The sequence below is a fragment of the Pagrus major genome, chromosome 13 (genome assembly GCF_040436345.1).
Source record: "Pagrus major chromosome 13, Pma_NU_1.0".
NCBI classification, from domain to species: Eukaryota; Metazoa; Chordata; class Actinopteri; order Spariformes; family Sparidae; genus Pagrus; species Pagrus major.
In genome coordinates this window covers 9983476-10010885 of record NC_133227.1, presented here as the reverse complement: position 1 = coordinate 10010885, position 27410 = coordinate 9983476, and the positions used below count along the sequence as shown (strand labels likewise).

The 27410-nt window shown below is 41.8% G+C and overlaps 1 protein-coding gene across 1 annotated transcript in view; it reads left to right on the top strand.

Moving 5' to 3' along the window:
* The window catches only part of rxfp2a (relaxin family peptide receptor 2a), a 50282-nt gene that overhangs the window by 19144 nt on the left and 3728 nt on the right, over window positions 1-27410 (top strand). Inside the window, exons 8-18 of the mRNA XM_073478833.1 lie at window positions 404-475; window positions 3000-3074; window positions 4979-5050; window positions 16570-16641; window positions 17471-17545; window positions 17876-17947; window positions 18024-18095; window positions 18203-18432; window positions 23482-23627; window positions 23996-24091; window positions 26239-26407. Of these exons, the coding sequence (XP_073334934.1) occupies window positions 404-475; window positions 3000-3074; window positions 4979-5050; window positions 16570-16641; window positions 17471-17545; window positions 17876-17947; window positions 18024-18095; window positions 18203-18432; window positions 23482-23627; window positions 23996-24091; window positions 26239-26407 (1151 nt within the window). The remainder of the gene's footprint in view (window positions 1-403; window positions 476-2999; window positions 3075-4978; window positions 5051-16569; window positions 16642-17470; window positions 17546-17875; window positions 17948-18023; window positions 18096-18202; window positions 18433-23481; window positions 23628-23995; window positions 24092-26238; window positions 26408-27410) is intronic.

The window sequence follows — 27410 nt, the reverse complement described above, 5'->3', positions numbered from 1 at the left end:
CAACTTTCTGCCTTGTAATTGGGAGTGTTGAAGTCTTTGACCGATCAGAGACAGGGAGTCACACACTACAAGACACGAGAGACGTTAAACAGGACTGACGGCGTCAAAGCGACGGAGGAAGAAAGAATGTAACTCAGCCAGTTATTTAGCCTCCAGCAGGCGTCAGTGACTCGTTGGTGATTGTCGCACACAGGAGTGGGCGCTGATTTGCCTCTGATTTGGTGTGAACTGAAGCTAATCACCAGGTAGCTGTAGCGTCATATGCATATTTGTTTGTACAACATGAGGGTGGTGCTTTAATCCCCAAAATAAATCTATCATTTTAATAATAATTCTTAAAAACACATGAATTAAGTTAGGTCACATGATTGCATAACTGAAGTGGTTTGTTTTTTTGTGCTAGGATGTTGGATCATAACCCACTGAGCATCTTGTCCCAGGATACTTTCATAGGGCTCCAGTCTCTCATGTACCTGTAAGTTGCATCTTTCGTCTCTTTTAAGTCTTGTGCTTGGGTGTTGACTGATTTCTAATTTCAAACTGATTCCTGCAGTTCTCCGACATATGAAAAAATTAGAAATTTAGTTGTTCATATGTCTGTATGTGATTTAAAAAATCTAGTTAGTTAACTAGAAGTTTTAATAAAACTAACACCTTCTCTTTGAGGGAAAAATGCTAACCTAAATGTTCTCAGTATAGGAAAATAAACATTTTAATCACACCACAAAGATACATATCTATACGTTTATAGATATAATGTAGGTCACCTTACAAAGGTGCATATATAATGTAACATTATTAATTTTCTGTGTATTGTTTGAGTTTCAAGATTTGAAGCATGTTGGAGCTTCAATCATCAATTTTCCTAAAAGATGTTGACAAAGTGCTTCATAGAGAAATTATAAAAACAATAACAAAATAATTCAAACAAAAAATAAATAGATAACTGACAGTTGCGCTGTAACAACTTTTAATCCCCTCTGCCCTTTTTGTTTCTCTCATAAATTCACAACCATGCCTGTTTTTATCCTTAACATCCACACCACAGTCCAGTCTCTCTTTATGTCTTGTTGTCATCCTCACTTCCCTCCTCTTTATCCAGTTCCTGCTTTTATGATCTTAGATCAGCCCCTGCTATTATCCTTTGTAGCCTACAATAGAAAGATTACTCTGACATTGTTCTCCCAGTCTTTAATCTGAGAGTGTCACCCCTCTGCACTGTCATCTGCCTCACGCCCATCTGCCACAGTTAATTTCGCCACTTGACATTTGATTTCAACAGGTACCCATATCCGTAAATGTCTTTTGTAATATTTATGCTTGAAAGATAAAAGCCCTTTAAATGTGCTCTCACTCTGTTTGCCTCTTCAAAGAGTGCGTGTACCTCAGCGGAGTGTCAGACAGAGGCTTCATCGCTCCTCTTGTCTGTCTGAAGTTTTGAAACCAGGAATATCAAAGTTTGTTTTTTAATCTGAGAACTGTGGGAGCAAAGACTTGCTGACTGTAATGTAATTGCTCAGTATCAAGGAGTGTATTTACAGTGTGTTTAAGAAAATGGTTTCACTGTACCAGGCAAATCCACTCTGGATTTTGGGTGGAACTTGATGTATAACAATATGTTACAAAGACCTGATAAGAAACATCAGAGTAAACAGCATCAGTGTCCAATCAGTGAGTATATGATGGCAGAATATTATACTCAAGTAATAGTATTGTTGCTTTAAAGAAATTTTATAGTGAGTTTATAGTTAATTAAACTTTAGTAAATAGTAATTTCATTGTTAACAAAACATGAAATGCTTTATGAACTATTTATTAAGCAATTGTTAAGGTTTATGAATATCACTTGCAGCTTTAATAAAAAATAATGTTTATGGATGACTGACAGTATTTATTAAACATTTAGAAAGTATAATAAACATCAGTTGCAACATCACATAAACAATTGCTTAATAAATGTCTATAAAGAATTTCATAGTTTGTCTACAGGGAAATAACTAAATTTACCAGTACCAAGTGTACCAGTTTAACTCAAGTAAAAGTAAAAGTACCAACAATATAAACAAAGAATATATATATATTTACAGAGAATGCCAAATACTAGAATAATAATCAAAAAATGCCTCTTCAGGGGATAATGACACTGAAATATGCTTGTACAAACTCTAAAGTCCCCAGAGACATAAAATGGGAAAAACTTAAGGTGTATAGAGGGGCTCGGGTTTCAAGGGACACAGTAAAGGTAAACTAAAGATAAATAAACAAATGAGCACAGCCGTGATGCAGGTCGCCTAGTTGAATGGTGACTGTCGATGGTCACTCAACTGGGTCGTAGAACCCACACACACAACTTCCCTCAACTAGAAAGAAAAGGGTCTGCAGCGTGTCAATGTCAATGATGAAATCCCCACTGTCTTAAGCCTTCACAAAAGGGCACACCCTGATTGGCTGGGAGGGGAATGCCCCAAGCTGCTTTCACTCATTAATTAGGAGCCAGTCTCCACAGCCTGTGTACAGGTGATCTGGATCCAATGCAATCAGTCCAAAAGGGATTTTGAAATTTAGCCAAAATAAAAAAGATAGTAAGTAATGCACAGTGGGACTGCTACAACTGAGAAAACATTTTTCAGGTAAACATTACTGAAATGAATAGAAGTTTATGTCACTGCTTGCATAGACCTGTGATAAGTAAGATATAACAGTGAATGTGGTACTTTAATACATTATTGTTTCGTAATCCTAACTAATTGTAACTACAATAACTATGAGTCATTTGGAATCAGTCTGCCTAAAGGTACGTCACATGATGAACGACAAAAGGTAAATACAAACATTAAAGTCACTGCTGCAGCTGTAGTGTTCTGATTTATCCTCAAAACAACTCACAGCTCCCTTTTGTTTTCAGCTCTACAAGCTGTTCCACTTCATCATTTCTGCTCTGTATTAATGGGAGCTCCTGATGTGTAGAGTTTGAATCTCTTTGTTCGTTTTCTCGTAAGATCCATGGTGGACGCATCGCTGGAGCAGCTTCCTCACCCCAGCTTCTGTCAACACATGCCTGCCTTGGACTGGCTGTGAGTCTGCTCCAACAGTGTACTTGTGTGTGTGTGTAGTGCAGGTGTGTGATAAAGGAGATACTGTGCTCCAGACAGACAGATGTGTGTGCTTGTAAACAAATGAGGCTGGGAAATAGAGGTGACAGGAGTTACATAGCCTGACAATAAGAGGACTGAATGAGTGTTCCTCATGACTACATTAGCGGTGAGGTTTCCTCAGCCGATGTCACAGTGGTCGGTCAGCTTGACCAACTACTTTTGTTTAGTGAGTGCGGACTGGAGAGTCTAATAAACACCTCATTTCATCTGTAGTTTTTATATCTGTTTGCAGCGGACTGCTGTTCAGCGCTCGTACACACTCCACTTTAACTCCCCGAGCGAAAACAATGTCTGTCACTGTTGGGTTTTTTTGTGTTTCTCAAACACAACCTTTACAAAAATGTGACATGTGAAATTAGCTTTTTCAGATGTGAACTAAAATCGTAATTTGTGAACATAAATTAAAGTCACATGTGAACTGAACATCTTTGCAAGCGATTGGCTTTATTTATTTACAATGAATGAAAATTTCCACGTGCTAGATTTACATTTTCACATGTGAATTACGTACATTCATATGTGATTGGCATCAGTTTTGAAAAATGGCAGGGACATAAGGGCAAACATTCTTTCAATGGTCTTCAAGATTAGCAGTTTTAGGCAATGTGATAAGGGGATCACATGCGCGTCACAGTAGATTATTACAGCGGGGGGAAAGTACAAAATGGTGTATCAAATTCAATCTAATTTAATTTGTTAGTCAACAATTCTTTGTGCACTGTCTGTTTTTCATGGCACATTTTGAACTAATTATGCTTTTGAAGCTGATGTGGACAGAATCTGTTTTTTCAAAAAGTGGTGCATCCCTAGTGTAAATGAAATCTACAGTATGACTGGCCTTTGTCATATGAAATTACATGAAATGTGCTTTCTCACAGGTGAAAGCCACATTTTTACACATTTTCACATGCAATTGAATAAGTTAACTTTTTGGACATTTGGCTTATATAACTATTAAACACCAGACAAATATTACATTTTGTTCCTTCTCCAATCCTCATTTGGAATAAACTTTCAACCCCATACTATGACCTGAGACACCAAAAACAAAGACTAAGGATGTAAGCTTGATGTTCCTTTATGTGTTGATATACCGTGGGGTGTAAGCCATGAATTAGAAGATCATCAGAACCAACAGGCCTTTTGTTTAACCCGTGCAAAAGTACGAAAAAATGTTTTGCCTATTACATGGAATCATACCTAAAAATAAATGTAATGCTTGAAACATGTTTTGTGTTACGCCCCGTGGTGACTCCATAGTTTTAATGCTCCACGACATTTTCTAAAACACAAGGCTTTAAAAAGATGTTTGAGTCCTTCATGCTACATCTGTTTTATAAAAATGAAGTGTTGATGATGAATTGAGGTGCGTGAAGGTTGGTAAACAACATCCAATGATGGACCTGTTGACCCTTCAGAGTCGTTACTCCAACACGTCACGTTCCAGATCACTTTGAAGCAAAAGTCTTCAGCCCTGAAAGTCAAAGACTTCAAAGTAAACTAAAGATAAAGGAAAGTTTATCCCCAGGGTCTTTGGAATTCATTTGAGGAACCACAAAATCAACGTTCGCCATTCAAAATGGTGATCAGCGATATGTGGGGGAATTCAAATGAGAAACACTGTGCGAAGGAAAAGCCAAAGGGAACCCTTCTTCCTTTTTACCATCCACGTATGAGTGACTTCGATGATGGCTCGATTTAATTCCAGTGGAGGATAGGTTAATTAAAGTAGATCAAATGGATTTACCCAGAAATGGTAGAGGTATATTGACATTAAATCACCAAATGTGTTTCTATGTCTTCTTCATTTTCTCTGCTCTCAGGGATCTTGAGGGAAACCAGATTCAAACACTCAACTACTCTATCCTGAAGACCTGCAGCAAGCTTGAGGTTCTGTGAGTATCTCGCCTTTCATCCTATGAAACTTAATAAAAGCCAAATTCATTTAAACACAATCTATTTTTGCAGTTGACAAGAATCAGGGCCTTTTGATTCCACTTAGGGAGCTTAATGATAAACTACAAATGAGATGCATGTGTCAGGGACGACGCACATGATTGGGTTTTTGCATGTAGATATCCATCTTACATCGATCATTTATCCCGTAAATATGTTCTGACGTCAATGATGTCGCGTTGTCTTAATGAACAAATCCACAAAACTATTTTTGTCACTTCAGTCACTTTTCGGCAGGCCCTGCCAAAAAGTGACTGCACCCTGTAACTCTGGATTGGGAGGGGTTACATTCTCTGTCTTTTCAGCATTAATAGTAGAGGAAACCAGGTGCATGTACAGTGAATTTGGTCAATATCACTCCTTGCAATAAGGACTTACAGGGTGCAGTCACTTTTCGGCAGGCCCTGCCAAAAAGTGACTGCACCCTGTAACTCTGGATTGGGAGGGGTTACATTCTCTGTCTTTTCAGCATTAATAGTAGAGGAAACCAGGTGCATGTACAGTGAATTTGGTCAATATCACTCCTTGCAATCCAGAGTTACAGGGTGCAGTCACTTTTCGGCAGGCCCTGCCAAAAAGTTACTGCACCCTGTAACTCTGGATTGGGAGGGGTTACATTCTCTGTCTTTTCAGCATTAATAGTAGAGGAAACCAGGTGCATGTACAGTGAATTTGGTCAATATCACTCCTTGCAATAAGGACTTACAGGGTGCAGTCACTTTTCGGCAGGGCCTGCCGAAAAGTGACTGCACTCTGTAACTCTGGATTGGGAGGGGTTACATTCTCTGTCTTTTCAGCATTAATAGTAGAGGAAACCAGGTGCATGTACAGTGAATTTGGTCAATATCACTCCTTGCAATCCAGAGTTACAGGGTGCAGTCACTTTTCGGCAGGCCCTGCCAAAAAGTGACTGCACCCTGTAACTCTGGATTGGGAGGGGTTACATTCTCTGTCTATTCAGCATTAATAGTAGAGGAAATCAGGTGCATGTACAGTGAATTTGGTCAATATCACTCCTTGCAATAAGGACTTACAGGGTGCAGTCACTTTTCGGCAGGGCCTGCCGAAAAGTGACTGCGCCCTTTAACTCTGGATTGGGAGGGGTTACATTCTGTCTTTTCAGCATTAATAGTAGAGGAAACCAGGTGCATGTACAGTGAATTTGGTCAATATCACTCCTTGCAATAAGGACTTACAGGGTGCAGTCACTTTTCGGCAGGCCCTGCCAAAAAGTGACTGCACCCTGTAACTCTGGATTGGGAGGGGTTACATTCTCTGTCTTTTCAGCATTAATAGTAGAGGAAACCAGGTGCATGTACAGTGAATTTGGTCAATATCACTCCTTGCAATAAGGACTTACAGGGTGCAGTCACTTTTCAGCAGGGCCTGCCGAAAAGTGACTGCACCCTGTAACTCTGGATTGGGAGGGGTTACATTCTCTGTCTTTTCAGCATTAATAGTAGAGGAAACCAGGTGCATGTACAGTGAATTTGGTCAATATCACTCCTTGCAATCCAGAGTTACAGGGTGCAGTCACTTTTCGGCAGGCCCTGCCAAAAAGTGACTGCACCCTGTAACTCTGGATTGGGAGGGGTTACATTCTCTGTCTTTTCAGCATTAATAGTAGAGGAAATCAGGTGCATGTACAGTGAATTTGGTCAATATCACTCCTTGCAATAAGGACTTACAGGGTGCAGTCACTTTTCGGCAGGGCCTGCCGAAAAGTGACTGCGCCCTTTAACTCTGGATTGGGAGGGGTTACATTCTCTGTCTTTTCAGCATTAATAGTAGAGGAAACCAGGTGCATGTACAGTGAATTTGGTCAATATCACTCCTTGCAATCCAGAGTTACAGGGTGCAGTCACTTTTCGGCAGGCCCTGCCAAAAAGTGACTGCACCCTGTAACTCTGGATTGGGAGGGGTTACATTCTCTGTCTTTTCAGCATTAATAGTAGAGGAAACCAGGTGCATGTACAGTGAATTTGGTCAATATCACTCCTTGCAATAAGGACTTACAGGGTGCAGTCACTTTTCGGCAGGCCCTGCCAAAAAGTGACTGCACCCTGTAACTCTGGATTGGGAGGGGTTACATTCTGTCTTTTCAGCATTAATAGTAGAGGAAACCAGGTGCATGTACAGTGAATTTGGTCAATATCACTCCTTGCAATAAGGACTTACAGGGTGCAGTCACTTTTCGGCAGGCCCTGCCAAAAAGTGACTGCACCCTGTAACTCTGGATTGGGAGGGGTTACATTCTCTGTCTTTTCAGCATTAATAGTAGAGGAAACCAGGTGCATGTACAGTGAATTTGGTCAATATCACTCCTTGCAATAAGGACTTACAGGGTGCAGTCACTTTTCGGCAGGGCCTGCCGAAAAGTGACTGCACCCTGTAACTCTGGATTGGGAGGGGTTACATTCTCTGTCTTTTCAGCATTAATAGTAGAGGAAACCAGGTGCATGTACAGTGAATTTGGTCAATATCACTCCTTGCAATAAGGACTTACAGGGTGCAGTCACTTTTCGGCAGGCCCTGCCAAAAAGTGACTGCACCCTGTAACTCTGGATTGGGAGGGGTTACATTCTCTGTCTTTTCAGCATTAATAGTAGAGGAAACCAGGTGCATGTACAGTGAATTTGGTCAATATCACTCCTTGCAATAAGGACTTACAGGGTGCAGTCACTTTTCGGCAGGGCCTGCCGAAAAGTGACTGCACCCTGTAACTCTGGATTGGGAGGGGTTACATTCTCTGTCTTTTCAGCATTAATAGTAGAGGAAACCAGGTGCATGTACAGTGAATTTGGTCAATATCACTCCTTGCAATCCAGAGTTACAGGGTGCAGTCACTTTTCGGCAGGCCCTGCCAAAAAGTGACTGCACCCTGTAACTCTGGATTGGGAGGGGTTACATTCTCTGTCTTTTCAGCATTAATAGTAGAGGAAACCAGGTGCATGTACAGTGAATTTGGTCAATATCACTCCTTGCAATCCAGAGTTACAGGGTGCAGTCACTTTTCGGCAGGCCCTGCCAAAAAGTGACTGCACCCTGTAACTCTGGATTGGGAGGGGTTACATTCTCTGTCTTTTCAGCATTAATAGTAGAGGAAATCAGGTGCATGTACAGTGAATTTGGTCAATATCACTCCTTGCAATAAGGACTTACAGGGTGCAGTCACTTTTCGGCAGGGCCTGCCGAAAAGTGACTGCGCCCTTTAACTCTGGATTGGGAGGGGTTACATTCTCTGTCTTTTCAGCATTAATAGTAGAGGAAACCAGGTGCATGTACAGTGAATTTGGTCAATATCACTCCTTGCAATCCAGAGTTACAGGGTGCAGTCACTTTTCGGCAGGCCCTGCCAAAAAGTGACTGCACCCTGTAACTCTGGATTGGGAGGGGTTACATTCTCTGTCTTTTCAGCATTAATAGTAGAGGAAACCAGGTGCATGTACAGTGAATTTGGTCAATATCACTCCTTGCAATAAGGACTTACAGGGTGCAGTCACTTTTCGGCAGGGCCTGCCGAAAAGTGACTGCGCCCTTTAACTCTGGATTGGGAGGGGTTACATTCTCTGTCTTTTCAGCATTAATAGTAGAGGAAACCAGGTGCATGTACAGTGAATTTGGTCAATATCACTCCTTGCAATCCAGAGTTACAGGGTGCAGTCACTTTTCGGCAGGCCCTGCCAAAAAGTGACTGCACCCTGTAACTCTGGATTGGGAGGGGTTACATTCTCTGTCTTTTCAGCATTAATAGTAGAGGAAACCAGGTGCATGTACAGTGAATTTGGTCAATATCACTCCTTGCAATAAGGACTTACAGGGTGCAGTCACTTTTCGGCAGGGCCTGCCGAAAAGTGACTGCACCCTGTAACTCTGGATTGGGAGGGGTTACATTCTCTGTCTTTTCAGCATTAATAGTAGAGGAAACCAGGTGCATGTACAGTGAATTTGGTCAATATCACTCCTTGCAATCCAGAGTTACAGGGTGCAGTCACTTTTCGGCAGGGCCTGCCAAAAAGTGACTGCACCCTGTAACTCTGGATTGGGAGGGGTTACATTCTCTGTCTTTTCAGCATTAATAGTAGAGGAAACCAGGTGCATGTACAGTGAATTTGGTCAATATCACTCCTTGCAATAAGGACTTACAGGGTGCAGTCACTTTTCGGCAGGCCCTGCCGAAAAGTGACTGCACCCTATAACTCTGGATTGGGAGGGGTTACATTCTCTGTCTTTTCAGCATTAATAGTAGAGGAAACCAGGTGCATGTACAGTGAATTTGGTCAATATCACTCCTTGCAATCCAGAGTTACAGGGTGCAGTCACTTTTCGGCAGGCCCTGCCAAAAAGTGACTGCACCCTGTAACTCTGGATTGGGAGGGGTTACATTCTCTGTCTTTTCAGCATTAATAGTAGAGGAAACCAGGTGCATGTACAGTGAATTTGGTCAATATCACTCCTTGCAATAAGGACTTACAGGGTGCAGTCACTTTTCGGCAGGGCCTGCCGAAAAGTGACTGCACCCTGTAACTCTGGATTGGGAGGGGTTACATTCTCTGTCTTTTCAGCATTAATAGTAGAGGAAACCAGGTGCATGTACAGTGAATTTGGTCAATATCACTCCTTGCAATAAGGACTTACAGGGTGCAGTCACTTTTCGGCAGGCCCTGCCAAAATGTGACTGCACAGTGACACAGTGATATTGACCAAATTCACTGTACATGCACCTGGCAAACACAGAGAATGTTATGCAGAATGTAAAGGCAATCCGTTACAGTTAGCCTACAGTTCTATATATACTGCATTATTGTATTCATAATTATGCTCTTAAAAGTACAAGTTATCCAAAAAGTTACTTAAGTAAATGTAATGAAGTAAATGTAAATCGTTATTACCCACCTCTGATAACACTTACTAATTTCTCAGTATGTGTTATATGATTGCTATCTAATGTGACGTGGAAACACTCATGCATTCTTTTCTGCATTGATTTCCTAATCCTCGTTATAAAATCACTGAAACAGGGATATTGAATTATGACTTTATTTATAGATCAAAGCGGTGTAAAATCACATTGCAACAACGATAACAACAACAACAACAATAAAAGTGGCAAGGTAAAGCATCTACCCTCATCAATTGTTGACAACTAGCCTACATTATGGAAACATCAGGTTACTTTTTTTTATCTGCGCCGTTCTTTTTCCGTAGCCTCTTCATTTGGGCTACAGGACTGCACAGTAAAAAAACCATTTCTCTCGGTGCTGCGTCTGCCAGCTGACCCGTAGTAGACCTACGCCCACTTCCCCTGAACTGATGCGCGTTCCCGTCGGGGGCAGTCGTTTTTCGGCAAGCAGTCTCTTCTCGGCACTACACCTATAAACAGTGACCCGCCGAGAGCCTTCGTCATCAGATGCCATTATTACCAGGAGAAGGAGGAAATACTAAGGAAAGCTGGGCAGATGAAACAACTGACTACAAGGGACGGTGATAAGATCCGCATCCAACCAGACTACACACAGGCAGTAGCCAAGCAGCGGGCAGAGTTCAACAAAGTGCGAGGAGCTGTGAGGGAATCCGCTATGGCCTGTGGTATCCAGCGGAGTGCGCACAAGCTTTAAAGACCCAAAACAGGCCAAGGATTTCACAATGGAAAACCTGAAGCGTGCAACCTGAAGATGTGACTATACAGAGGTATGTTTGACTAACAGTATCCGGACTGCCATCCTGATAAGGACTTTGTTTAAGCAAAGGGGATTTTAATATCTCCAATCACCAGCAAAAGACCGTCAGCAAAAGCGCAAACTTACGACAAACTTTCTGTTTTGGGCTGATTTGGCCTTGATAACACATGATTGATTTAAAATGTACACTTCCTTAAACCTCTTCACTGTTCATTCATTGTTCAAGGACATTTATTTAATTTACCAGTGGTACTGGCCTGTGTTTATGCCTCAAACTGGGTTAATGCTAAATTTTTCACTGACTTTTTCGTACTCCTTCCAGAATTAAACAGTCACCAACTGGTCCTCGGGGGAGATTTAAACTGTGTTCTAGATCCCATTATGGACCGTTCTAGAGCTGTACCGGGAACACTTAGTAAATCAGCAGAGACTATTAACGCTTTTCTCCAAGCGTATGGGGTGATTGATGCATGGAGATATAGAAATCCGGTTTCTAGACAGTATTCTTTTTTCTCTCCAGCGCATAATTCATATTCCAGGATAGACTATTTTTTGCTGGACAAGAAACTCCTTCCCTTGCTGAGGTCTAGTGAATATGATAGCATCGTTATCTCTGACCATAGCCCAGTAACAATGGTGCTTTGCTTTCCAGATAACGAGCCTCCACAACGCACCTGGAGACTTAACCCACGTCTTTTGTCTGATGAAGATTTTGTTAACTTCCTATCCGCCCAAATTGATTTCTTCCTAGAAACAAATCAATCACCAGACACGAGCCACTCCAACCTGTGGGAAGCAATGAAAGCATATTTACGCGGTCAGATAATGTCTTATAATGTAAGCATGAACAGAAGACGGTCAGCACGCCTTAATGAGTTGATCTCTTTGATAAAGGATGTTGATCATAAAAATTCTGAAGCTCCATCTGCGGATCTCTGTAAAGAGAGAATAGGTTTGCTAACAGAATTCGATACCCTTTCATCTGGAGTAGCTGAGGAGCTTCATCTTAAATCTCACCAAGAATTCTACGAGTATGGGGAACGAGCCAGCAAACTACTGAGCCATCAGCTAAGACAATCCGCAGAGGCTGGATTTATAGCAGAGATTAACACTCCAGAAGGGATAACCACAGATCAAAAAAGCATAAATAAACAATTCAGAAAATTTTATGAGGACCTCTATGCCACTGAAAATTGTGATAGCACTAAGTTAGCTCAGTTTTTCGATAGTCTTGAGATTCCAACCGTAGGCCGACAAGACAGGGCAGACCTTGATAGCAACATTTCAGCAGCTGAAATTGATCGGGCAATTAAAAAGATGAAGAGCGGTAAGGCTCCGGGGCCGGATGGCTTCCCTATTGAATTCTTCAAAAAATTCTCATTCAAACTAAGCCCTCTTTTAAAAAACTTATATATATTTAAAAAATGTGTATATATATAAATGTATAATTCTGAATTGTGAGTCATTTCGGCCTGTAAGTCTACTCTGCTGCGACAACAAAATCTTGACCAAGGTTCTGGCTAGTAGATTGGAGTCTGTTATGCATACAGTGATACATCCAGATCAGACTGGTTATATTACAGGGCGGCAGCTTTTTGGCAACATACGAAGGCTTTTTAATATCCTTTATTCCCCGGAAACTCCACCTACAGCAGAGGTTTTGCTCTCCCTCGACGCTCACAAAGCATTTGACCGGATTGAGCATGAGTATCTTTTTGCAACTCTGGGGAGGTTTGGTTTTGGACCGTCTTTTTGTTCGTGGATAAGGATCCTGTATGCTACACCGCAGGCCTCCGTCCGTACTAATAAAATAATCTCCAACTATTTTCCTATATGTAGGGGGACGAGACAGGGCTGTCCATTGAGCCCACTTCTGTTTGACCTCGCCATTGAACCACTAGTGGTTGCACTTAGGAGTGCCAAGGAGCTCATGGGTGTTGTTAGGGGGGGTCAAACTCACAAACTGTCTCTATATGTGGACGACCTGGTACTTTACCTGTCCGATCCTTGCACCTCTATTCCTAAGGCATTAGAAATTATCTCTAGCTTTGGAGAGATTTCAGGCTACAGAATCAACCTTACTAAGATTTTGCTCTTCCCTATTAGCGACCAGGCTCGACAGATGTCTTTTGAGGCATATCAACTAAAAGAAACTCGTGACACTTTTACCTATCTTGGCGTATCAGTAACCAGTAAGTACAGTGACTTATTCAAGCATAACTTTAAACCAGCCCTGGAGAGGGCCAAACAGGACCTTATCCGTTGGTCAGCGCTGCCTATATCGCTTGCTGGCAGGGTTAATTCTGTCAAGATGATAATTATGCCCAGGTTCTTATTCTTGTTTCATACAATACCTGTTTTTATACCAAAGTCTTTTTTCAGAGAGCTAGATAAATCTATATGCACCTTTTTATCTGGAATAAGACCATCCCACGAATAAGGAGGGCACATCTTGAGAAACAGAAAGAGGCTGTAGGCTTAGCATTACCAAATTTTTTACAATATTACTGGGCAGCTAATATTTATAAACTAATATACTGTGTCTTTGCGTCTTATGAGGGGGGTGGACCTGTATGGGTTGAAATGGAACAACATTCCGCTCATCCGGTGTCCCTACCTTCTTTAGTATGTGCGGCATTGCCACTCAGTAAGCAGCGCCTCACAAACAATCTTATTGTGAGTGGCTCACTTCGAATATGGTCCCAATTCAGGACCCACTTCAAACATAGACAGGCTATGCCCTCTCTCCCAATCTCGGCCAATGCACTCTTTCCACCCTCACTCATGGATACAGCATTTAAGTTATGGTTCAGGAATGGTCTGAAACGGGTGAAGGATCTTTTTAAGGATGGTGTGTTCATGTCATTCGAGCAGCTGGTAAGTGAGTATAATATCCCCAGTTCGCATTATTTCAGGTATCAGCAGGTGTGTGTCTTTGTTCGGAAACATTTTCCTTCCTTTCCGTTACTCTCGCCAAATGACTGGATAGATGAGTGGTTGGAGGGGGATCTAAATCAAAGAGGAGGAGTGAGCAGATTATATGAGGATATCCAGATGATCGCCTCGCCGTCACTTAGTCATATTAGGGCAGGGTGGGAGGAGTAACTAGGATTTGAAGTGTCGGACGTCTCCTGGCAAAGCGCAATTAAGAGAATACATTCAACTTCGATTTGTATCAGACATGGTTTGCTTCAGTTTTAGGTGCTCTACAGGCTTCATCTATCTAGGAGCAGGCTTGCCAGGATATATCCAGAGGTCGATCCGACTTGCTCCCGATGCTGTCAGGCTCCGGCTACCCTCTATCATATGTTCTGGGCTTGCCCAAAGTTGATACAGTTTTGGTCTTTAATTTTTGATACTTTTTCTTACATCTGTGACAGAGAGATAAGCCCTGCTCTTGAAATCGCAATATTTGGTGTGACCCCTGCTGGGATGGCGATATCTGGTGCACAATCGGACGCCATTGCGTTTTCATCTCTATTGGCCAGACGTCTTATTTTGTGTAATTGGAAGTCAGATATGCCTCCCACACACAGGCGCTGGGTTGAGGATGTAATAGCACACTAGAAACTTGAGAAGCTGAAACACACAATCAGGGGTTCAACCCAGAGATTTTATAAGGTCTGGCAGCCATTTCTGAATTATTTTAACTCACAATTCCCTGCTGGAAACACTGGGACATAATTGAGTCACAGGCTCTGTAACTCTGTAACATGTCAGTTTTTTTTTTTTTCTTTTTTTGTGTTATTATTGTCATTTTATTATTGTATATGTTGGGGGTGCTGTTTGGGGACTTGTTAATTGTTTTATAAGTGTTTACAATTCAAAACCCAATAAAAATATTTGAATAATAAAATGGCACTCCCAGTTATGTTTTCCTCATCATCTACTCCACTCTCTCTCTCACACACACACACAGGATACACTTTCATTAGTCTTATAAACGAACAAGCGCTCAGCAGTATGTTGTTTTCATCACATGGCAAAGAAGATAGTGTTCTTCAATTCAGTAATCACATTACGGTTACTAATCAAAACAATTATGTCGTTACTCGGGTTACATCAATTATCTTCGTATTGAAAGGTTAGGGGAAAAAAAATAGGATACACTTTCATTAGTCTTATGAACGAACAAGCGCTCAGCAGTATGTTGTTTTCATCACATGGCAAAGAAGATAGTGTTCTTCAATTCAGTAATCACATTACGGTTACTAATCAAAACAATTATGTCGTTACTCGGGTTACATCAATTATCTTCGTATTGAAAGGTTAGGGGAAAAAATCATCAAACATCACCTCACCTCTCCTGATATCCAAGACATTCAACAAAGTGATGCAGTCTAGTGCAGCGGTGGATCATATCCACTGCTTTGGTGATAAACATGTAAAATACGCTGGTCTAGTCCACTATAAAGCTGAGGTTTGGTGAGCGAGCGACTCAAATGAGAGTGTGTGTAGCCTGTTACAATTTCAAACTGATTTTTTTTTTTCCTTTCAAGTCTGTCATCATCATATAATGGTGCTAGGAACAGCAGTCATATTTTTTTATTTATTCGTTTAAAGGCAATTCATATTTGTACAAGATGATGTTAGGAAGGTCAGCCCGTTTTTTGGGGTTTTTTTTTTTCATGGTTGTGGTTTTCAGTTTAGATGTTTCCTGTTTCATTTTGTAAGGTTCATCCTCATGTGACCTGTCTTTCCACCCCCTGTCTTTGTCTTTTTGCTGCCCTTTTTGTGTGTGTGCTTGCATTTCATTTGTTTAATAGCCTTTGTGTATTGAAGTCTGTCTTTTTCACTCTTTTTTTGTTTGGGGTGTCTCTGTGTTATAGATATGCGGCAGCCTGTTTTTGTCAGTTTTGTTTTGCCTTTGATTTATTTCCGACTACAGCTTCTTATCATTAAAGCCCGCTTTTTGTTTTTCTGTCCGCTCGCCTCTGTTTGTCTTGCGTTTGGGTCCCTTTTTGATACCCACAACACTATCGGCTTTGTTATTAAAGAGCATAAAAGAAAGCTCTTGTTTATGCCCTCCTTACTATGATAGGGCTGATTTGTGGGCAGACGATGCTGCAGAGCAACGCAAAAGTAATGGAACAAGATACTCGTCTTTTTTTTTCTTTTTCAGAGGCTTTTTTTCTTTACGTGAATCAGAGAAATGGTTTCCTAAACTAGATGTAACATTACTCTGGAAATTTTTCTAATTACATATTCTGTTTACCCCTCACATACACTCACACACTGCCACACTCTGTTTCTCTCTCTTATCTGTTTTTCATTACTAGAACAGATGTGTCTATATATTGGAGACATTTCTAATCATTTGTGACTTTTCAAACTCATTCCAGTTGCTTCTCTGCTGCAGAATAATTGTAAAATAAGTGAAGCGTTTCAATCTAGCTTCACCCTCCTGAGTCCAGGTGTCATCATCAATGTGGTCAGATTGTCCCTGAAAGATGAAGTAAAATGTTTTTTTTTCTCCCACATCAGCATCTGTTAAGATGTTGTGCATTTGACTGCCTTTTGTTCCCGTGTTGCTCTGTAGCAGGGCGGCATCTGAGTGTGAATATATGAATGTTTTGGCAGCAGGAAGCTAAAAAAGTTGCTTCACAGTGCAGAAACTTCTTTTAGGCCGACCCATTTGAGTCAGAATTGAGTCAGTGTTTACAGGAGCCATATGTTCAGATGCTAGAACAAAGAAAATTGCGTCTGGACCCAGCAGAGATCCAACACAGAAGCACCACCCTGCACAATTTGTCTGACAGCTGCTCTGTCCTGTTCAGATTACTGATGGACAACAGGATCAGACGAGTTCCAGAAAACACCTTCCAGTCTCTGCTGAAACTGGCTGAACTGTGAGTTTGTTTGTGTCTTTATCATTCTGTTCATGTAACCACTTCACTTTCTATCAGGCAGTAATGAGAAAGGGTGAGTCGTAATCAATCACTGGGTTTCACTGGGGACTGTAGAGAATCTTTAAATGCTGTGATGTTGAGGGAGTTTCTTCAGGCTGGTGGAAAATTAACATTTCACCGCCTGACTCAAATTTAATTCATTTCATATCGGCAGATTCTTCTTCTTTCATAATTGGTACTTTCTGAGTGATTTATAGAACAATGTCTGTGAATTAACCCACAAGAGGCGAGTAATAATTTCACAGATCTGCAAAAAATGTCAACACAATAAATGTTTGAGAGTGAAATGACACCATGAAACAATTTAAAATTAATATAAGAAATGAATCACAAGACTTCACATGAAAGTCTTCAAAAACTGTTTTTGAATCTATTTAAACTTCTGTATTAAATCTCTTTCTATTGTGTTTATTCTAGGACCTAAGATAAATGTTACAGATATGGAAGGAGTAGTTTTGTTCTGCAGAGATTTATTCTTGATGTTTTTGCAAATCCCTGAAAAGCAAATCCACTGTTTTAGAAACGAGTTCAATTGGTCAGTGTGTATTCTGCTAGTTATTTAAAAAAGAATAAAAGGAGAAAAAATAACGTAGAACCAGAACTTTGCATAATGTAAACAAGAAATATCTGTGTCTTATCAATGCTTTCTATTTTCACATGTGGTGATGAATGAATGTAAGGGAATCTGCACATTTCTCATTTTGCTTTTCTCTGTAGAATTGGCTCTCTATTATTTTCCATCTCTTTTTCTCTCTTTCGTCGTGTTCAGGAATCTGTCCAGCAACAGGATAAGAGAGCTGCCGAAAAACACCTTTAAGAATCTCTCAAAGTCCCTCCTTAAACTGTGAGTAGCTGAGTCTGGCTGCGAGGAGAGGTGTGCTCCCTTATGTGAGGATTAGAGGAGAGGATTAGGGGGAAATGGAGTACAGGAAGTGTAAAAACACCTTTGGGTTCTCCAGTTAAATCGTTAGAGAGACTTTATCTTACTGTTAATTAACTATAGATATTGTAAGTTGGTGAAGGTATAGTTATACAGCCACAACTTTATCCGATATTGAGTCTGAACATAGCTTAATTTTACTGGTAGATTTATTATTCGTCCTTTTTAAACAAAGAACGTCTTCGACCTGTTTCCCTGTTAAAAATGACAAAGAACATCTGTCTCTTGTTGCAGAAATATTTCCCACAATCCCCTTCTCCACATCCTCCCCAGCCACTTCAACCACCTGATACATCTTCAGTCTCTGTAAGTACACAAGCACAAACACATGCACACACTCACAGAAGCTGTGTGGTAGTTAAATATGCTCTGTTTTCTATAGGGCTCTGGAGGGGATCGAGATCCCAGACATTCAGACGAAGATGTTCCTGCCGATGAAGAACCTCTCCCACATGTACGCGCAGAAGTATCACAAACCTCATACATGTGGCTGTCACTGAACAGCCAAACATGACATCCCTTTGTCACCTTCTATTTTTATTTCCTCCTTTCCTACACCAGCTACTTTAAGACGTTCCAGTACTGCTCCTACGCGCCTCACGTCAGGTCCTGTAAGCCCAACACGGACGGCATCTCGTCCTTTGAGGACCTGCTGGCCAACATGTTGCTGCGGGTGTCTGTCTGGGTCATGGCCTTCATCACCTGCTTCGGTAACCTCTTAGTGATCGGAATGAGGTCACTGATACGAGCTGAGAACAACCTGCATGCTGCCTGCATCAAAGTCCTCTGCTGTGAGTAACCACACACTACATTCCCTGGAAACAAAACAAAAATCAAGATGTTATGCAGAAATAAATTGATGTATAAATACATGTAGTATTCAACTGTGCACATAAGGGCGTAAGTTGACAACAACAGTGCTAAAGTATGGCTGTGGTTACTGTGCTGTGATTGGCTTTGAATGTCAGACCCCTCATTTGCATAATGAAGCAGAAATGCATAGAGAAAAGTAAAAACAAATACAGGAATGAATAAGTTTGTGGAAATGAATAGGGGAAAAATAATACAGAAATAAAAAATAATAATAAATTAATAAGCAAAAAAGAAAATGAAATGGGAAAGTCAATAGATAGTTTAATTTATACAAAGGTAAATAAATACAGCGACAGATAAAAGCAGAAATATCTATGTATGTCAATTTTATAAATTAATTAATGCCTACATATATTTTCCATTTTATTTTCATGTAATGAGATGGTAATTTATTTATTGAGCCATTTATTTATTTCTGATTTTGGCAGGTTCAGTCCTCCAAACTAAAAACATAAACATTTAAAATAAAAAATAAAAAATGTAATTTAAAGATAAGGCTGTTCGAGAGTCCTTGCTGCAAGTGCTTGGTATGTACTGTAACATCTCATTAATGGAGCCTAGAAAGAAGGAAAAGGCCTTGCGCTTGAGGGCATCTGCAACTGGCTTCTATGCATTATTCACACCACTGTGCACTGTGCAAAATAATTTGCCACGCAAGTGATAGAACGAGGTGCTCAGAGTGTGCACTGAATGAAGGCCAGTGGATCTCCTTTTCAGGGGAAAGAATCCATGTGTAATATAAACATAGGAAATTTGTGTTTGGAGATTATTTCTTTGTTGTAACAATGCTTCTTGGCAATAAATCTTATACCATTGGTAAGCCTGTTTATTTCCCTTTTTAAATCATGCCACATTTGTAAGAAACATGCATTTGTGGGATGAGCAGCAGAGCTGAGTATCTTCCAAACACAAATTTCCTTACTTTTTGTGCTATGTTTACATAAAGCATCCTGCATTAGTACAATGAATTAAATTTACTAATCAGAAATGCCTACGAAAAAACATGCGAGGAGGTCAAGGTCCTGTCCTGTTCACACAACCAGGACACAATGATTTTAGAAGATCATTTGCGCACAATAAGAGCATTAGGTTCAAGCTTTAGCTGTGATTATCACAATTAATATTGCTCTTCAATCCTTATCAGCTGTATTATAATGAAGAGTCTCTTGAGAGCGACAGCGATATCAGATTGTGTGAAGGCAGGAGAGCCACATCTTAGATAAAGACTGAATCATGAAACACTGGACATGATGGTATACTGTCCGTTGTGCCAATGGATGGTACTCACATGAGGTTAGCCTTGATGTTGAGAGTGGCATGGGAGCTGTACGTCATGGTCGGGATGGGAAAGATGTCAATTTTGGGACACATCGTCAGTAGTGTTCCAAGGAATCACGGGGTGTTTCGGCCTTTATCACTAGACACCCTCATCGATGGTGGCCAGCGACAGGTTGATCACGCCCGCGCTTGTGTCCCATGCCCAATTAAAGGTGGTGTAGGTGGTGCAGCCCATGGGACTATGCAAGGCAGGGTCGTCCTTTTCCCTGAGTCAGGCCTAGACCTGACCGCATACCTCGTAAGCCCTCGTCGTGGAGGGCTCTACCCTGGGTTCTCAACAGTGGGGTGGCGGAGATTAGTGGTGGAATGGGGGGGGGGATGGGGGAGTCATGTTGCTGATCTATGAGCCCAGCAAGGGTCCTTCCTCTTCATCCAGATCCACTGGCTGCTTCTTTCGGCCGCTTCAGAGAGTGATCTGACTGTCTGCCGCAGAACCTGTCCATGGATACCCAGATCTTTCAGCAGCTTGATGGTGGACGAAGCCACAAACCCTCTGCATCCAACTTCGACGGGATAGACCTTGGCTTTCCAGCCTCGCTGTTGTGCGTCCGCCGCCAGTTCTGTGTAGCGCAGCTTCTTGCGCTCATAGGCCTCTTCAACTGCATTTTCCCACGGGACTGTGAGCTCTGCTATGAAAACAGACTTCAGTGAAGGGGACCAGAGCACCAAGTCTGGCCTTAGGGTGGTGGCTGCAATCTCTGCTGGGAAGATTAATTGCTGACCTATGTCGACCAGCATCTTCCAATCCCGGGCCATGGTTAGCTGTCCAACCTCTGGCTTGAGAGGAGGATGGTTGGGCTTTTCCTGTCCCTCTCGGACGAATGTCGGTGGTGCTGTGATGGAAGTGGTGGCTCTCATGGGCAAGGAGTTGATGGTATTTCTCTTGCCTTCAAGCACTGCTGCCAAACTCTTGAGGACCTGGTTGTGCCTCCAGGTGTAGCGGCCTTGTGTGAGGCTGGTCTTACAACCGGTCAGGATGTGTTTGAGAGTTGCTGATGTTGGGCAGAGGGCACAGGTTGGATCTTCGCCATACCACAGGTGGAGGTTTTTAGGAGATGGGAGCACGTCATTGGTAGCTCTGATGATGAAGCTGATATTGCTAGCCTCCATTTCCCAGAGATCCCTCCAGCCGAGCTTTCTCTTCTCCAGGCCTTCCCACCTCATCCACTGTCCCTGCTTGGCAAGCGAGACAGCCTTTGCAGTTCTTTCAGCCTCCTCCTGGCGACGCACCTCCTCCACCACCATTTTCCTTTTCTCCGACGTTGAGGCCTTACACCAAGTTGGTTTGCTTGTTGTGAGGCCGAAGCCTCCTCTTCCCATCTGGACGTGTCCCACAATATCGCTGTGCCTCAGGGCTGCCGTGGCATGCTGTACTGCACCGGATGGTGTCCATTTCCGTCCAGTTGACAGGGGTGGTGCAGCTTCACTGATGGTCCGGTCTTTGGAGTCTGTCAGAGTCATCTGGAGTCTCACTTTAGAGCACTTGTATTCTTCAGTGAGGCTTGTGATGGGCAGCTCGAGGACCCCTTTGCCATAGAGGCTGATGTTGGTCAGACAGCGTGGGACACCAAGCCACTGTTTCACATATCCAGTGATGGCTCGCTCCATCTTCTCCACAGTTGTTAGTGGAACCTCGTAGACAGTGAGTGGCCACATCACCCGAGGGAGAAGACCAAATTGCAGACACCAGAGTTTGAGCTTCCCTGGCAATGGGATCTTGTTGATGTTGTCCAGACCGTTGATGATATCTTGCCTTAGCTGTTGCACTTGGTCTTTGTCCTTAAGGCTTGAGTTATACCATCTGCCCAGGCTTTTGACAGGTTGCTCCGACACCGTTGGTATTGGGTCGTCACCAATGCAGAACTTCACGTTTTTTAGCTCTCCCTTGATTATCGAGATGCTGCGTGACTTATTCGGCTTGATATTCATCCGGGCCCACTTGATGTTTTCCTGCAGTTTTCCAAGTAGCCGCCTGGTGCAAGCTGCAGTGGTGGTCAGAGTGGTCATGTCGTCCATGTATGCCCGGACGGGTGGAAGGCGGATCCCGTTCCTGGTTCGCTCACCCCCCACCACCCATCTTGAGGCCCTGATGATGACCTCCATGGCCATTGTGAAGGCCAGGGGTGAAATCGTACAACCTGCCATGATGCCTACCTCTACTCGCTGCCATGATGTTATGAAGTCAGCTGTTGTGAAGCACAGCTGCAGGTCTTCGAAGTAGGCTTTTACCAAGGTAGTGATGGATGATGGAACATGGAAGAAGTTGAAGGACTCCCAGAGAAGGTTATGCGGAACTGAGCCAAAGGCATTGGCTAGGTCAAGGAAGATGACATGAAGATCCCTTTTGTCCTTCTTCGCCGCTTGGATCTGATGCCAGATCATACTGGTGTGCTCCAGGCAACCAGAGAACCCAGGAATGCCAGCCTTCTGTACGGATGTATCAACGTACTTGTTCTTCTCCAGGTAGGTGGACAGTCTCTGTGCCAACACGCTGAAAAAGATTTTCCCCTCAACGTTGAGAAGGCTGATTGGCCGGAATTGACTGATGTCTGCCGCATCCTTCTCCTTTGGAATTAGCACACCTCCAGCCCTTCGCCATGCCTTTGGTATTAACCCCTTCTGCCAGACGATTCTCATTAGCCTCCAAAGATAACGTAGAACATCTGGTGCGTTCTTGTAGAGCTTATATGGCACTCCATTTGGCCCTGGTGCTGATCCTGAAGATTGTATCAAACAAAATCCTCAAAGGACCTTTTGATAAATGCAAATACCTTCAGGCTAGTTTTGTGCTTTGTATGCACATTAAGTCCCCCACAAGGAAAGAAAGTGAGACAAATTTCACTTTCATCGTTATCTTGTGAAAGACTATTAATCATAAAATATGAATTTTGGAATAGCTTTTTAAAAGCTGAATTTATACTCATCTTTAAATGATTAGAGATATTAACAAGGTTGATTTCAGAATAACCAGCAATAAAAAGCCAAGTTCCAGAAGTTAGATATGGCACAGAGGGTTTTCTCTGTAAATCAACGGCAGGGACCTCGAAAGAGAGAACATTTGTAACAGAGATGGATGTTCCTTCAAGAGAGCCTTTCTAAAAAACATCCACACATATCCATTGCCTTCTCAACATCTAGACATTTTGACTTCCCTCCCCTCCTGCTTTGTATTCACTCCATTTTATAACGTCACTCAGTTTCCTTTTCTTTAGTTCTCGTGTGTCAGCTTTACTTAAAACTTTTATCACTTATATCCCCTGTCTCTCTCTGACTCACCCTCTCTGTCAGTTTCTCCCCTTCCCTCCTTTTTGTTCATGCTCCAGGCTTCGCTCTGCTATTCAGGATAATTCTTAACTGCAGCATGTCGTGTAGGCGTTTGTTGCAGGAGGAAAACAAAAAAAGATGAAGCTTTAAAAATGTCATTGTGGCTTCCTTGAGCCATACATGAACCCAATTCTCAACAACCCACTCAGTCACACACCTGCACCCAGCCACGTCACAAGGGATTACTGGTCGGAGGGTAGAAATGATTTTCTGCATTTTTATGAGAGATTTGGGGGTCTGGCTGGAAGTGCCAGAAGCTGCCAGATGGATCTTTCTCTCTAAATGGACCATTTCTCATTGTTCAGGTGCAGACTGCCTCATGGGCGTGTACCTTTTCTTCGTCGGAGTGTTCGATGTAAAATTTCGGGGGCAGTACAATCGTCACGCCCTGCTTTGGATGGAGAGCGTGGAGTGTCGGACCATTGGCTTCCTGGCCATGCTGTCCTCAGAGGTAACTAAGAATAACATCCATCTCACAACAACCACACATACACAAGTTCGAGCACATTCTTCTAAACAACTGAAGTGAATGGGGACTTGTTCTGTTTGTGCAATTATTAGATTACTTCTAGTATCTGCCTCTTAGGTCTCTTAGGTAATGCACAGACAAGGAGGTGACAGCATCAAAGCATGCTGAAAATCTGTGACAGTACAGCAGATTGATGCTACTGATATGATTAGGAATCGTTTTAGCTTGAGCCAAACTCGATGTCTGTCTGGAAGGAAGGAACTCAGTCTGAAAGTTTATGGTTCACTTTGAAAAGTGGTGCGACTGTAAGTAGCTTATGAGTTAAATGAAATGAAGGTGTTTCCCCTCAGGTGTCCGTTCTCCTCCTGACCTACCTGACTCTGGAGAAGTTCCTGGTCATTGTGTTTCCCTTCAGCAACCTGCGCCCGGGCAAACTTCAGACAGGGGTGAGCCGAACTACTAATAGAGGGAAAGAATCTGTCTTAATTTCACATGAATTTGATCTTCTGCTTTTATTTGTTTTTGATGTTTTATGTAGAAAATCTCTAAAGAAACAACAGTATTAACTGCTCACTGTAGCTGTCGGTTGTGTGTACAATAATCATACAACCTAATGCTGTGACAACACTGGATTTGGTCTTCTGTAGTAGTTCAGTGTACTTAGTATTCAATTGAATGTATTTATATAGGGCTGAATCATAACAGAAGTTATCTCGGGGCACTTTTCACGTAGTGCAGGACATACCGTACTCGCTATAACCTTATGTGTCACTCTGTGGCCTTTGATGTAGCTACCTATAGAAACAGATTACAAACTATATTATAGATCAGATCCTACTTCTAGCGAGGTAGAGCCAGAAAAGCTGTTTTATGTGTGCAGGTGCAGCATTTCAGCTTGGGTCACAGAGTGTTCGCAACGCCTGCTTTGTGTCAGGCCTGGACTAAAATGAGGACTCAGATGCAGAGGATATCACGTACAAGCACACTTTATTGAATTCAGATCCTTCTTTGAAGAGTGACAAACAATGGGGCTATGAAAAACTCACTTAAATAAACTAAGGCCTGGCAAGATGACTCACGGAAGAAAAACTTTCTAAATAGGGAAGTCTCCAAAAAGGAGAGACGAAAAACACACTAGAATCAGGAAAGACCCTAAAACATAAATCGCTCCCGAAGGAGGAAAACAAAAGGCTAGATAACAAATCAAAGCGCTCCCGAAGGAGGAAAACCAAAACTACTGCTCAACAGGACAAAAGAAAAAGGCTCACCTAAACAGGAGGCTCTACAACTATCTAATACTATCTAAACACAAAATCGCTCCAAAAGGGAGGAAAGAAAACAGTTTACAAAATAATACAAAACAGACGCTAAACTAGAAAACTTTAACAAACGAAAAATCACTCTCAAAGGAGGAAACAGAAAACAACTTACGTGGCGTATCAAAACTCTTGGCAAAACTGACTATGACTGTGGTAAAGGGCTTGGGTGCACGGACCAGGACAAAACACTTTGGCACAAGACAAAGGGAAGACGCAGACTATAAGCACATGAGGGTAATGGGGAACAGGTGGAAACAATCAGGGATCAGGTGAGACAATCAGACCAGTGACACATGAGGAAGGGCAAGTGACCTGAAACGAGAGGAGAGTTAGATTTCAAAATAAGACAGGAAGTTACGAGACAAAAACCCAAGACAAGACAAACCTCACCGCGGTGTGACACTTTGATTTGAAATTACTGATACAAATCTGATTAAATGACAACACTGCTCTCAGTTGACTCACCTTGTGTCTGTGAAAACACCTGTTTAGGAATTCTTCATCAAGATTCTCATTAAAACAGCTATTAGCTTTTGACACTTTTTACCCTTTAGGGCAGAAAGACAAAGCGTTAGTTCAAGCAGAACAGCTGTTTTGTTTATAGATTCAATCACTGCCTCACTCACAGCTGTGTGGGTTATCAGCTGACTAGAAATGTCCAATAATATTCATGTGTTTCTCATTTTTGTTTGCTGCCTAGCTCACACGTACAACAATATTTTTTAAAGGGTTTTAAAACCTAATGATCTCCATCTGGACGAGTGTTTTTGCACCTTTTCAGAAATAATCTCCATCCATACACACACCTGAAAACCTGGCGCGTGCCAGTGTAAGCAGGAAGCAGATTGCATACTCTGGTTTGTTGCTTAGTTACAGAAAATGCTATGAATGATTTTTTTTTTTTACTATGATTTAATTTTACAGGACAAATTTAATGAAGCAGGAAAACTGAGCTCATCACAGAATCCTCCTGGATAATGCTATTTTTTATTAAAGCATTGTCAGCAGCTGTTTTTGTCTCTCTTTTCTATCATTGTATTTTCAATGTCCGATTGTGTCTTTTGAAATATAGACAATACAAAATCCACTCTGACAATGCAAAAGATTATGCTCCAAGTTCACAATTGCCAAAGATGCTACATACACTGATACAACTTGATTAGGTAGCTAACATGGGTGTCTGCGTCATTGTTTCCAAAAATCTCCATTTCTGCACTTCCAAACTTAGAGACAGAAAACAGAATTTCTGAATAACTTGTTGTCTCTGCTACCAGGTGATCCTGACCTCTATCTGGCTGCTGGGGTTCATTATTGCTGCTGTGCCCCTCATGAACGAGGATGTGTTTGGAAACTACTACGGACGTAATGGGGTCTGCTTTCCCCTTCACTCTGACAGGCAAGAAAAACCTACCGCCAAAGGATATTCCACAGGCATTTTTCTGGGTAAATTGATAAAAAAAATGTTTTTTTTTCAGGATGGCTCATTCCACAGTGAATACTGATTTAATGTACTGAAAAAGTTGGTAGCATTGTTATTTGCTTATCACCTGCGGGTACCTCCAAATCCTCTGCATCCAATCAGTGAAACTGATGAAACATTCATGCTCTAAAGAAAGGAAAAAAAAAACACGGTACGCAAATGTACCACTTTAAATGTAAAAAGTGTCGAGAGCAATCTGGTCCCATTTTAGGTGGCATTGTTACACATCAATTAACAGAACAGGGAACACGCTGCACCTTAGATTGGGCTCATACACGGCAAACACTCGGGCTCCTTCAACAATGCACAATTAGTCTGGGTTCTTATTACTCAGTGTTCTTACTGAGCTCCCATTGAAGTCGGTGATGAATGAATAATGGGGATACTCTGTCTAAAAGGGTGCCAGCATTGACATCACTGAGCTGTTAAAATAAGAATCCAGTGAAATAATTCACGAGGTGCCTCAGTTTGTGATTCATCACCAGCTTTTCTTACAGACTCTATGCTGCTGTGATACTGTATGTATGCTCATATGAAAAATTCATGTGTGTTCGAGTAAGTGTACTATATATAACGTACCTGCCAACCTGTGTTGTATGCACGTGTATGCAGTGGTGGAATTTTATTCAGGTCTTTACTTGTTTGTACTTAACTTGAATATTTCTATTTTCAGAGATGGCAAAAGTGCACACATTCTTTACTCAAGTAGAAGTTCAGATACTTGTGTAAAAAAAAAGACTGGTTAAAGTAGAAGCATTGATTCAACTTCTTTACACAAGTAAAAGTCAGAAAGTACAGGTTCCGAAATGTACTCAAAGTATAAAAGTAAAAAGTATCCCCTCTGAAGGACATTCTAATTAACTGAAGCTCACTGAACCTCACGTCATATTAATATAATAATTATACTATAATACTATAATTCAGAGTTCAAGATTCAAGATAGAGTGAGTAGGATTTGTCCAAGCT